Genomic DNA, 13,451 nt, shown 5'->3' with positions numbered 1-13,451 from the left:
ACTAAAACCCTTCACTTTAATTCAAGAAGTTCCTCATGATCTGATCCATGCCTGGCTCTCTAGCGTTTAGTCCTGCCTCCTTCCTCCTATATCCCACTGAATTTCTCACCTTTTCTCCTCCTCCACAATGCCGTTTCATGCCTCCAGACCCTCACACGTGCAGTTGCATCTGCCCAAAACCTCATTCCTTCTTCTTCTGAGTGGCTTAGCATTCTGATCTTATGTCACTTCTACTAGGAAACCTTCTCTGACCTTTTCGCTTGAGCCAGAACCTCCGCTCTTGGACTCTTGCAGTAGCCAGATATACTATAGGCATGGTCTCATTGTGTTATATTATAATTGTGGGTTTACTTGTCCATCTCCCCCACTAGAATATGAGTTCACTGAGGCCAAGGATGGTCTTAAACTTGTGTTCTTTTTTCATCACTAGATACAAAGAAAGCTTGATAAATACATACAAGTGCATCTAGGCTTGGCTTAAATTCTTCAAGTAACAGTTTGCCACCTCAAAGAAAACCTGTTACATTTTTACATTATTTGAAAGTTCTTCCTCACAGCAAGCTGAACTCTGCCTCCCGGTAATTTCTAACCACTTGTCCTTGTTCTGTCCTTAGAGACTAAATCTCTTATTAAAAGACAGCGATCTGCTCCCCAAACTGGGCTTTGGCCAGGGACACAGCTGTAACTGGTAGTTCTTTTTGAAACAATTTAGGACGGCTTGTTTTGGGTATGAATTCTTCTTTTTCAATGAATATTTTATTCAAGGTAAGAAAAAAAATGAGTTTCTTGTAATGTGTTTCAGTCTGTTATGCTATTTTAGTGTGTCCCCAAAATCTGTTTTCCTGAAAACATTTTGCTACCTTAATTCAAGCAAAGTAGTTACATTCAGCACATTATTTGTCACTTCAATGATGACAGTTACCCTTTCCCTCCACCTTTTCATGCAGACTCAATGGATTTCATTGGATTCTTTGTTCTCTGTTCTGGGCATTCTGTTTGCTAGCAGTTCTGTGCACTATCATGTTACTGCTCAGTGCCCCAGCCTTTGGCTGAAGAGGCCTGGCCTAGATCTGCCCGTGAGTTCTGGTACCACATCTGCAAAGTTCTGTGGAAATGCTGCACCTTAGCACAGGCTAGAGTTTCTCAAAGGATCTTCTGCATTAGAATCTCCCAGTGAGTTGGTTAAAAAATGCAGATTCCTGGACTCTTACTCTTTTTTTTTTTTTTTTTTTGAGACAGAGTCTCGCTCTGTCGCCCAGGCTGGAGTGCAGTGGCCGGATCTCAGCTCACTGCAACTCCGCCTCCCGGGTTTATGCCATTCTCCTGCCTCAGCCTCCCGAGTAGCTGGGACTACAGGCGCCCACCACCTCGCCCGGCTAGTTTTTTGTATTTTTTTAGTAGAGACGGGTTTTCACCGTGTTAGCCAGGATGGTCTCGATCTCCTGACCTCGTGATCCACCCGTCTCGGCCTCCCAAAGTGTGGACTCTTACTCTTGATCTTCCAGGTGAAAATCTGAGATGAGGCGTCTGGTGGGGCCGGTCGGGACTCGCCGCTCGCACGCCCTTGGGCTGCGGCCGGGCGCCTGCTCTTCCTTCCGCTTGCGCTGTGAGCTGAGCCGGTGTATGTGTGGCAATAACACGTCAACCCCGCTCCCCGCCATCATGCCCGCCGCCTGGAAGGCCATCACTGTGGTGATTTTCCTGCATGGACTGGGAGATACTGGGCACGGATGGGCAGAAGCCTTTGCAGGTATCAGAAGTTCACATATCAAATATATCTGCCCGCATGCGCCTGTTAGGCCTGTTACATTAAATATGAACATGGCTATGCCTTCATGGTTTGATATTATTGAGCTTTCACCAGATTCACAGGAGGATGAATCTTGGATTAAACAGGCAGCAGAAAATATAAAAGCTTTGATTGATCAAGAAGTGAAGAATAGCATTCCTTCTAACAGAATTATTTTGGGAGGGTTTTCTCAGGGAAGAGCTTTATCTTTATATACTTCCCTTACCACACAGCAGAAACTAGCAGGTGTCACTGCACTCAGTTGCTGGCTTCCACTTCGGGCTTCCTTTCCACAGGGTCCTGTCGGTGGTGCTAATAGAGATATTTCTATTCTCCAGTGCCACGGGGATTGTGACCCTTTAGTTTCCCTGATGTTTGGTTCTCTTACGGTTGAAAAACTAAAAACATTGGTGAATCCAGCCAATGTGACCTTTAAAACCTATGAAGGTATGATGCACAGTTCGTGTCAACAGGAAATGATGGATGTCAAGCAATTCACTGATAAACTCCTACCTCCAATTGATTGACATCACTAAGAGGCCTTGTGTAGAAGTACACCAGCATCATTGTAGTAGAGTATAAACCTTTTCCCATGACCAGTCTTCAAATTTCTAATGTTTTGCAGTGTTAAAATGTTTTGCAAATATATGCCAATGGCACAGATCAAATAATGTCTCCTCATGAGAAATTTATGATCTTTTAAGTTTCTATACATGTATTCTTATAAGAAGATCCAGAATCTACTATATTAAAATAGATGAAGCAGGTAGCTTCTTTTTTCTCAAATGTAATTCAGCAAAATAATACAGTCCTGCCACCAGATTTTGTATTACATCATTTGAAAATTAGCAGTATGCTTAATGACAATTTGTTCAGGTAGAAATGAGCAGTTAAGATATAAACAATTTATGCATGCTGTGACTTAGTCTATGGATTTATTCCAAAATTGCTTAGTCACCATGCAATGTCTGTATTTTTATATATGTGTTCATATATACGTAATGATTGTAATGCATAATAAGAATGAGGTGGTATTACATTATTCCTGATAATAGGGATAATGCTGTTCATTGTCAAGAAAGAGTAAAATTGTTCTCTTCAATTAATGGCCCTTTTATTTTGGGACCAGGTTTTTATTTTCCCTGATGTTATTTCTACTTAATACTCTTTTCTCTCAAGAAAAAAAAGTTTGTTTTTTCTTTATTATTCTTCATAGCAGACCAAGTATTGCCTCTCTGCCATAGACAGCTACTGTCAATACATGCTATAATTTGACATTCTGGGTCACAGGTATATGGTATTTAAAATCTATTTATGCTTTATAGAGAAACCAGACATTAAAACTTCATGCACTACTTATTTCAAATTACTGTACCTTATCCAAATTTACACCTAGCTATTAGGATCTTCAACCCAGGTAACAGGAATAATTCTATGGTTTTATTTTTCTGTAAACAACTGAAAGAATGATTAGATCATATTCTAGTATGTTCTGAAATATCTTTAAGACTGATCTTAAAAACTAACTTCTAAGATGATTTCATCTTCTCATAGCATAGAGTTTACTTTGTACACATGTTTGAAACCAACTACTGTAGAAGATGAGGAATCGATTGTAATTTTTTGCTTTATTTTCATCTGCCAGTGGACTTTTTTGAAATTTTCACTTTAGTCAAATTATTTTTTGTATTAGTTTTTCATGCAAACATAAAAATAGCAATCATTTTAAATTGTCAAAATTTCCAGATTACTGGTAAAAATTATTTGAAAACAAACTATGGGTAATAAAGGCTAGTCAGAACCCTATATATAAAATGTAGTTACCATACAGATTATATGTAGCAAAAATGTATTCTTGATATTTCTTTTTTTATGTATTTATTTATTTATTTTTATTATACTTCAAGTTCTAGGGTACATGTGCATAACGTGCAGGTTTGTTACATATGTATACTTGTGCCATGTTGGTGTGCTGCACCCATCAACTCGTCAGCACCCATCAATTCATCATTTATATCATGTATAACTCCCCAATGCAATCCCTCCCCCCTCCCCCCTCCCCATGATAGGCCCCAGTGTGTGATGTTCCCCTTCCCGAGTCCAAGTGATCTCATTGTTCAGTTCCCACCTATGAGTGAGAACATGCGGTATTGGTTTTCTGTTCTTGCGATAGTTTGCTAAGAATGATGGTTTCCAGCTGCATCCATGTCCCTACAAAGGACGCAAACTCATCCTTTTTGATGGCTGCATAGTATTCCATGGTGTATATGTGCCACATTTTCTTAATCCAGTCTGTCACAGATGGACATTTGGGTTGATTCCAAGTCTTTGCTATTGTGAATAGTGCCGCAATAAACATACGTGTGCATGTGTCTTTGTGGTAGAGTAATTTATAATCCTTTGGGTATATACCCAGTAGTGGGATGGCTGGGTGATATGGTACATCTAGTTCTAGATCCTTGAGGAATCGCCATACTGTTTTCCATAATGGTTGAACTAGTTTACAGTCCCACCAACAGTGTAAAAGTGTTCCTATTTCTCCACATCCTCTCCAGCACCTGTTGTTTCCTGACTTCTTAATGATTGCCATTCTAACTGGTGTGAGATGGTATCTCATTGTGGTTTTGATTTGCATTTCTCTGATGGCGAGTGATGATGAGCATTTTTTCATGTGTCTGTTGGCTGTATGAATGTCTTCTTTTGAGAAATGTCTGTTCATATCCTTTGCCCACTTTTTGATGGGGTTCTTGATATTTCTGAATGGTGTTAATTTTTCTGCTGTATTCCAGCTGACCAAAACAATATTAAGAATGCATCTTTATAAATGGGTGCTAATCGATAATGGAAATAATTTAGTAGTGGACTATATAGGATGTTAATAATGAAGCCATATGTTTATGTCTGGATTTAAAAATTTTAAACAATCATTTACTATGTCATTTTTCTTTACCTTGAAGAACATAAACTGTTATTTCAGTTCTACAAATCAGCAAGGTATTATTTATGGCAAGAAATATTCCGTTGAAATGTTGTGCTGTAACATGGGAAAATGTAAATATTTTTCATGGTTTCTATCAATGTGAAATAAAATTTAATTCTGACTTTAAAAAAAAAAGAAAATCTGAGATGAGGCCTCATAGTGCATATTTTAAGAAGCCTCTGGATGATTCTCATACAAACTAAGGTGAACAACCACTGTCCTAGATGTTGGCAAAATAATCACCAAATACACCATCAGTCATCCGTTCTGGATATTCATTTATATCTATGTAGAGGCAAACCTGTATCAATGTCCTATCTACTCATTTTCCTTTTTTCTCAATTATAATCTCAGTGATGGCAGAGATCCTATCTATTTTGATCATTGTAGCCCCACTGCCCAGAATAGTGCATGGCACATAGGTGCTGTTGAATGAAAGCACAGGAAGCAAACATGTCTTTCTCGTTGATCCTTCTAATACTGGGAGAGGCTACAGTGGAAATGAAGTGAGAGGCATGGGAACCAAAGGAGAAAACTAAAATGCATGTGATCACAGTGTATGGTGGACCCAGAGCTCTGGAGAAAACCCTCCCATTAGTTAGTTCTGTAGGTGCAAGGTCTTCAGGTCATTCTTTTTGACTGTAGCAGGCTGAGCAGCTGTACCTTGAAGAGACAGAGACTCCAATATGAATTCCTCCCTCCACACCAACCTCAATGTCTTTGGAGTTTGAGGAATGAGGGAAAGGCAAGATATGACAAGGGATTGCATTGTCATATCATCAGTCATCACTCAAATAAATTAAAGCCTCAAGGAATTTTAATAATAATGGCTGTAACAATTACCTTGAGAAGGCAGGATGTGGAGTTGCTATGAATCACACAGACTGGGTTTATATTCTAACTCTTACTAGCTTAATTTCTCTTCACTTTCTTCATCAGTAAACGGAGATAACTCGATTATGTAATCCATGTGTGCTAGTTAAGGTAATGTCAGCTACCATACCATAGACATCCTCAAACCTCTTGGCTTACTAAGATTGAAGTTTATTACTAGATCACATAAAGTGCAAATGGACATTCTGGTCTGGTGAGTGGCTCCTCTCCACATGGTGATTCGGGGACCCAGGTTCTGTCTATATTGTAGAGTCCTCAGCTAGAACCTCTGCATTCAGTCAACAGAGGAAGAGAAAGTGAGAAGGCACACCAGCTCCTAAACCACTTTGGCATGAAAGTGACACGTGGCCATTTCTAGTCACATGGCCAATCTAGAAGCAAGGGAATATGAGACATGTAGTTTAGTTGTGTGCTCAAGAAGAAACATGTATCACTTTTTGTTTCATTACAAGCAATCACAAAACTTAGTAGTTTCAAACAACAGCCCTTTATGTAGCTCACAATTCTGTGGGGCAGCAATTTGGGCTTGGATTAGCTAGGAAGTTATGCTGATCCCAGTCAGACTCACTTGATCTCAGCGAGGCTTACTCATGGCAAATGTGGTCAGCTGCCATGTTGGCTGGGGACTGGTTCATCTAGGATGGCCTTATCTGGAAAAGCATGTCTTTATTCCATTTGTCTCTCACTCTCCAGTAAGCTAGGCCAGTCTTGTTTATATGGCAGGTAGGCAGACTCCCAAGAGCAAGAGCAAAAGTCTGCAAAGCCTGTTGAGGCCTAAGCTTGTAACTCACACAAGGTAGCTTCTCTCACATTATTGTCCAGAATCAAGGAGTAGAGATATATAAGCTGCAAAGAATTGTGGCCATTTTTGCAACCTATCAAAAAGAGGAAATATGTTTAATTAAACAGGTGGTCTATAACTTGTTTAACAGAGTATGTGACATCACAGTAAGTTCCCAATAGATTATTTTCATTATTATTGTTATCATTTATTGAATATCTACTATATGTTAGGCTCTGTACTAGGCAATTTATATATATTATCTTATTTAATTACTACAACTATTTCATTTTACATATGAAGAAACTGAAGCTCAAAAAGATAAAGAAAACTACTGAAGGCCATTTGATTAATAAGTGATGGTACTGAAGCTCACATTCCCTACTTCCTCATGTCTTAGGATGCAAACTAAGCTTGGATTGCCTGAAACTCTGAAGGAGAAACAAAACTTGAAGCTAAGATGAAATTAAATATTTAAGAAGGTGTGATAAATGACATGGGAAGAAAGAACCTGGCATTCTTACCTGAAATATGAGGGTGATGCCCAGAGCCAGTTTTGGCAGATGACCCTCAAGTTGGTCACAGCTCATCTCAAGGGCAGAGCAATGATGATTACTGTGACTCACTTGATATCGTATGTTGCCTGGTTCTTTCCCTTTCCACAGAGGATGAGGAAATTCCTTTCTGACCAAAGAATCTGCGTTAGTGTTAGAAGATCTTGAGTAGAAGGAAGGAGGTAGAAGGCAAGTGGGTAGAAGAAAGGGAAATTTAGCCTAGGAGTAGAAAATATTGGAGCAGAGGAGAAGTTTAAAATCCCCTAGGCCAGATATTCCCAGCATCTTTTGGGAATGAGGACACAGATAAGATAGAACTTTGTTGATATTATAGACAAGGCTTAGCGAGCATATCTTGAAAAACATATTGCAGTAACCTCATTGCCTCTCAGCAGTCTGCAGCCCATAGGCTGGGAACTGAGGGTCTAGTCCTGAAGAGTAGATAGGTTTAATTTTGAGACCAACTCTATTAATTTGGTAGTGATTACTGGAAGCACTGTGTTGAGATGGATTTTGAGGACACGTCTAGATGTTAACAGAAAAGATAGCTATGAGTGATTATTGATCTCTCTCACTGATCTGGACAAGGATGGTGGTGGCATATATAATAAGTGTGTTTTCTATCTCTGATAGTCATATCTTCATAAGAAGAAACTGCAGGAAAGAAAGTTGGCATGATTTTCTTCCTATTACGAAGTGAGTTAATAGTAGAAGCAAACCTAGATCCCTGATGTCCTGATTAGTGCTTTCTCCATGACACTAAGCCAGTTGAAGAACCATATTTTTTGTTACCATTTATTCTCAGGCAAAATACGTTTTTCAATTTTCTTTCTACATTGCCCCTGTCTTTTCTGGAAGTCTGCTTCCACGCCAGACATGGTATAGTTTTCTTCTTTCATTTAAGAAAACAAAATTAACCAAAGCTTTATTCAGGGATTGCCTGGTGAATTTAATTGATTGTTGAAAGAAGGGTCTCATCTCTGCTCCATTTCCATGTTCACCCTCTGGTTATGACACATTTGTGCCCAAGCATTAGACTTTCAGATTAGAGGACTAGCTCATTGCTGAACTAAAATCTAGTTCAATTCAAGAAAACCCAGTAAAAGTCTCCTTTTCTCCTCCTTTTCTCTCCATCCTCAACCTTCAAGTCCTCTTGTTCTCTTTCTATTTTAATGCTTTTCAGGCACCTGAGATTAATTAATTTGTTTACTCATATGCACACCCCTGCCCCCACCACACGCACACCACTATACCCATGAAACTTGAGGTTCCCACAAAACCTCTGTTCACCAGAGCTAGAATGGATTTAGGCTTCATCCAGTCTGTCTTCTGAGGACATTAAGGCTCAGAGAGGGCAGAGCTTGAAGCCAATGTTCCAGGATCCAGTACGCAAAATGGCTAGTTTGCTGAATGGCCAATGCACAACCCAGTCTTGCTTTTGTGAACTCTTTAGTTTATGGTTTTTATTTTGTCTTCATTTTAAGGATTGTTACGTTTACCTCTGCCCCAGCTTCTCCTACTGCAGCTGAGTCTGGGGAGAAGAGAAAGGGGAGAATGAAGAGCATGAAAAGATTGGATAAAGAATGTGAATAATTTCTCTTAGCATCTTCTCTATTAATAACATATAATTAAAATGCTTCAGATATATTCAGAATGTATTGTTGAATAAGACTCTATTAATGAAGGACTCTAAAAAAGAACATACTATCATGACCCCATTCCCCTGATAAGCATATGAATAGATTTCCCATGCACCCCTCAATTTTCTCTCTCCCTCTCTGGTCCTCAGTCCTAGAAGCCTTTCTTCTTATCTTCTCTCAATTCTCTCAAAACACCAAGCCCTTTCCTATCTCATGACCTTTGCACTTGCTGTTCTCTATGCCTTGAATGCCCTACCCCCTCTTGCATCAACATCTCCCTGACATTTTTAAAGTCTCAGCTTAAATGTTCTCTTTTCAGTGAGGCTTTACTCAGTAACCTAATATAACTTCACTACTTTATCCCATGTATCAGTTAGTTTTTGCCGTGTAACAAACACCTCAACATTTATTGGCTTAAAACAACCAGCATTTATTTAACTCATGGTTCTCCTGGGCCCAGCTGGGCTCACTCATGGGTCTGAACCTGGCTGGTGAGTTGGTGAAATCCCAGATGACCTCAGTCACATGTCTAGTGGTTGGCTGGCTGTCACTTGGGGTGATGGGCATAACAGGGCCATATATTACTTATTCTCCAGAAGGCTAACCCAGGCTTGTTCACATAACATCTTAGAGTTCCAAGAACAAGAGTATAAGTCCTTAAATGTAAACACTTTTCAAGTCTCTGCCTACATTGTATTTGTTGTGATCCCAGTGGCCAAAGCATATCAAAAGGCCACCCCAGATTGAAGGGGAAGAGAAAGACTTCACCTCTTGAAAAGAGAACACAAGTAGAGGTTTGAAAAGCCCTTGTATATTGGAGTTTGCTCTCTTACTGTGCTTGGGACCCTGAGGCCTGGGATAGCCTGCTGGAGATTGAGGCTACAGGGAAGAGAACTGAGGTGCCCTAGCTAATAGCCTGCCAATCACCAGACATGTGAGTGAGGCTGTCCTGTATCATCTGGCTTCCAGCTGATGCACCAGCTGAGTATAGACATGTGAGAGAACTGAGCAGAGATCAGCAGAGTCAGCCCAGATTTTAAAATCACCTGGTCAACTCACAGAATTGTGAGCTAAATAAAATATTTATTGATTTAAGTCACTGGTTTGGAGTGGTTGGTTACACAACAAAGCTAATCAGTACAGGGGGCCTTGATTAAGAAACCAGAGTCAATCAGAATAATACATGATCCTTTGTGGTTAGGTCTTGTAGCTGACAGTGTTAATGCCCCACTCTTAATTGGTTAGGCCTCACTGTTTCTGTCCATGTTTATCTGACTCCCTGTTGCCAATTTCTGCATTTTTCTTTTTTTTTTTTTTTTGCCAAAGGGCTTTTTCTGGGCACCAGAGCTCACCTTGCCTGTGTACACAGTGGGCCAGAAGTTCTGGAGAATTGACATTTACTATGAGCAGCCTTCAACCAGTGATGAATGGGAGTTCATGTATATATAACCCAATAACTTGCAAAATGAACAATTTGTTCCAAACTGTCTCCTGGAGTTCCCCAATGGGATTGCACTCCAGGAATTGGTAAAGAGCTTCCAGGTTCAGCAGAGGGGAGGACTGCTGGCCAGGGCCTTCGGTATACTGCTTCAGTGAGGGGCTCCACTGCCGCCACCCTGCTTGCTGCCTTCCTGGGTGCCACTCCCCTAGTGAGTCCAACACGACATGCTCCTCTCAGGCTCTTGAATGCTGCTCTGGGCAGTGTCACCCTTTACACTAGAAAGCTGTCAAAAACTATGGGGAAAAAAAACAAAACAAGAAGGAAGTAGAGGAGGTGCTAGAAGAGGAGGAAGAATAACACGTGGTGGAGAACATTGTCACCTGTCAACTGGTAAAGGGCAAAGTGGAGCACCTCCTAAAGTGGAAGAGTTTTTTTAGATGAGGATGACTCTTGGGAGCCAGAAGAGAACCTGGATTGTGTGACCTCATTGCTGAGTTTCTACAGTCACAGAAAATAGCACGTGAGACCGATAGATCAGAAAAAGGCAAATGCAAAGCTTATTCTGATTCTGAATATAAGGGAGAGGAGAGCAAACCAGAGAAGAAAGAAAAGTCAGAAAAGCCACGAGGCTTTGTTGGGCTTTGGAGTTGAGCAGATTATTGGAGCTACAGACTCCAGTGGAGAGCTCACGCTCCTGATGAAATGGGAAAACTCTGATGAGGTTGACCTGGTCCCTGTCAGGGAAGCCAATGCCAAGTGCCCACCGGTTGTCATATCCTTCTATGAGGAAAGGCTGATGTGGGCATTCCTACTTCAGGAGGGCAATGACAAAAAATTATGACAAGAATTACTTATCCTGAGCACCAGCCCCTGTCACATCTGGCTGGGAGTTTCAAGTCGGGAGAGAAGGAGTTAGACTTGTGTTGACATCACAGAGGTGGCTTGAGAAGATGTCCTTTGAAGAGCCAGTATAGTCTCTGTGTCCTGCAGCAGCCCAAGTGCTTCAAAATTGTTCCAAGCTGTGTAGCTTGCACATGGTTCCAGTGGAGGGGAGGCGGGATAAGTGTTTCAAGGCAACCTTTGTCGCACTTTGCTGAGAAAAGCAAAGGGCTTTCTATGAAGGACAAAACTTGCAAAATTGGATGTGTGAGAGAGCAAAAAGATATTGTAGATCCTCAAAGAGCATCTCCACAACGCTCAACCTTCTTCCCAATAGTGTCAACTCTGCGTTTTTAGAGTGTAGCATTATGTAGTTTTTGGCTATTACTGGTATATGCTTTGGGGGAGGGAGAGATGGAGTGGGGAGAAATGGAGATGAGTAGTCTCGTTTTGATTACCATTTGGGACCAGATTGGGAAAATAGTGAAACAATGGAAAGAGCAATGATTTGTTTCTATGTCTAGAATATTTTACGTTAAAAATGTCATTAGTACCATAAACAAGGACTGTAAGAGAATGTTTAAAAGCTGTTATTAAGCATGTTCATACCTCAGTATCTTGTGTATCCCATAAATATATACATCCACTATGTACCCACAAAAATTATTTTTTAATTAAAAAAACCTGAATGTCTGAAATCTGTAAGCCAAGGTATTCTCTGCTTGAATTTAATGCTGTCCCCCATGAAGAACTAAGCCAGATCATAAGTTACCAAAGCTGCCATTTTGCAGATGAAAATTGACTGAGGAGGGAAAACCTTTTATTGGAGCCTATACACAGGTAGATCATTCAGTCTTAGAGGTGCTAATTCCTGAAATTAGAAAGAAAACCCTTTATTTTCCAATTATGGAGTTATAAATATCAGCTTTGCCATCCAAGCCACAGGCTGAGGTGTTGGGGAAGGGGAAGAAGGTGATAGAGGAGATGGGAAAGACAAGGGTCTATGCTCTTAGGATGGAGAACTCTTGGAGCCTCTGTTTTTTGAGCTTTGAACTCTGTTTTTTGAGCTTTGAACTCTGAAACCATTGGTGGCAGGTTTCAATCACTGACAGCACAAGTTTCAGTGAATCAATTTAGGAGGTAAATGATTTCAAAAACCTTTGTATCAGGAGAAGATTAAACTTCCATACTGGGGCAGTAATTCACTTTAAAACAACACAAAACAAAACAAAAAATATTTTAAAAAGAAATCCTAAGAATTAGGTGATACCCAAAATGCTCTGTCTTGAGTCATGAGATCCATCAGTTCTTGATATCATCTAGACTTGCCTGTAGAGCTACATTATAAAATCGTTTTAGGCATGTGTTAGGTTTCTGTGAAAACTTTGTTTACATGTAAACTTCATACCACACGGTCAATTTTTGTCTTAAGAAAACTAGATTCATGTTTTTAAAAAGCACTTCCATCATCACCTCCCTGCTCTTGTCTCATTCATCTTTAGCCTGATTTGGAAACATATAGCTCATTTAGGCTCTGTGTCACTGGCTGAAGCTGGACATTTGCATGCAAAAAAATTGGCATGATGGTTTTGAAGTTGGGAGGGGAGAGCTTTTGAGACTGTTATCAGAGATAGAATGAAGGTCAAGGATAGGAAGAAACTGGGAGACGAGAGAGGAATGAGACTGGGGAGAGATCTTCTCTTACATAGCAAGAAACAAAAGTTACACGTTTAATGTGTTCATTTTTCTTTTAATAGTCTTTTTTCTTCCAATACTATTTTTAGGTGAGTGTTTGTTTGATGTATAATTTACATATAGTGAAATACATAGATCTTCAATGTACTGTTCAGTGAGCTTTAGCAAATGTATATGCCTGTATAAGCCCCTCACAAATCAAGATATAGAGAATTTCAATCACCCCCAGATTGTTCCCTTGTGCCCCTTTGCAGTCATTCCTCATTCTTCACCAGAGGCAATCATTACTGTGATTTCTATCATTATATATTATAATTGGCTGTTCCAGAATTTCATAAAAGTGAAATCATACAGTATGTACTCTTTTATGTCTTGCCTCTTTACTCAATACAGTGTTTTTAAGATTATCCATGTTGTTGTATATATCAGTAGTTCATTCCTTTTTATTGCTGGATCGTGTTTCATTGTATGACTATAGTATAATTTATTTATAAATTCTCATGTTGGATATTTGCGTTGCTTTTTGTTTTTATCTATTCTGAATAAAGCTACTGTGAGTATTCATTTACAAGTCTTATGGGCATATATTTTCATTTCTCTTGAGTATATATCTAAGAGTGAAATTGCTGGATCATAGGGTAGGTGTGAAGCCTTTGCTCTGGCTGCCTTTGTGACTGACTCAGTTTCCCCAGCCCTCTGCCTTGCCTGCCTTCCTTCTGGGTCTAGAGTACTAAGATTCCACCAAACATTCTGTGGAGGGGCCTCATGCATTCCCCTGCGAGTTTCAGAGCAGGAAAT

General features: G+C 40.0%; 1 protein-coding gene and 1 pseudogene across 1 annotated transcript; both read left to right on the top strand.

Moving 5' to 3' along the window:
- Nucleotides 1–1,548: 1,548 nt before the first annotated feature.
- On the top strand, nt 1,549–3,628 carry LOC117078028 (acyl-protein thioesterase 1-like). Its single transcript, XM_033201548.1, has one exon. The coding sequence runs from the start codon at nt 1,624–1,626 to the stop codon at nt 2,314–2,316; it is 693 nt and encodes a 230-aa protein (XP_033057439.1). The 5' UTR covers nt 1,549–1,623; the 3' UTR covers nt 2,317–3,628.
- Nucleotides 3,629–8,368: 4,740 nt separating this feature from the next.
- On the top strand, nt 8,369–10,920 carry LOC117077830 (annotated as a pseudogene).
- Nucleotides 10,921–13,451: the final 2,531 nt, after the last annotated feature.

This window comes from Trachypithecus francoisi, unplaced genomic scaffold (genome assembly GCF_009764315.1).
Source record: "Trachypithecus francoisi isolate TF-2019V2 unplaced genomic scaffold, Tfra_2.0 Lachesis_group6, whole genome shotgun sequence".
In the NCBI taxonomy this organism is placed as follows: domain Eukaryota; kingdom Metazoa; phylum Chordata; class Mammalia; order Primates; family Cercopithecidae; genus Trachypithecus; species Trachypithecus francoisi.
This window is presented reverse-complemented; position numbering and strand designations above follow the sequence as displayed.

Bases quoted from the DNA above. Each gene is read 5' to 3' on its own strand.
- LOC117078028 (XM_033201548.1), top strand. From the start codon at position 1,624: ATGTGTGGCAATAACACGTCAACCCCGCTCCCCGCCATCATGCCCGCC.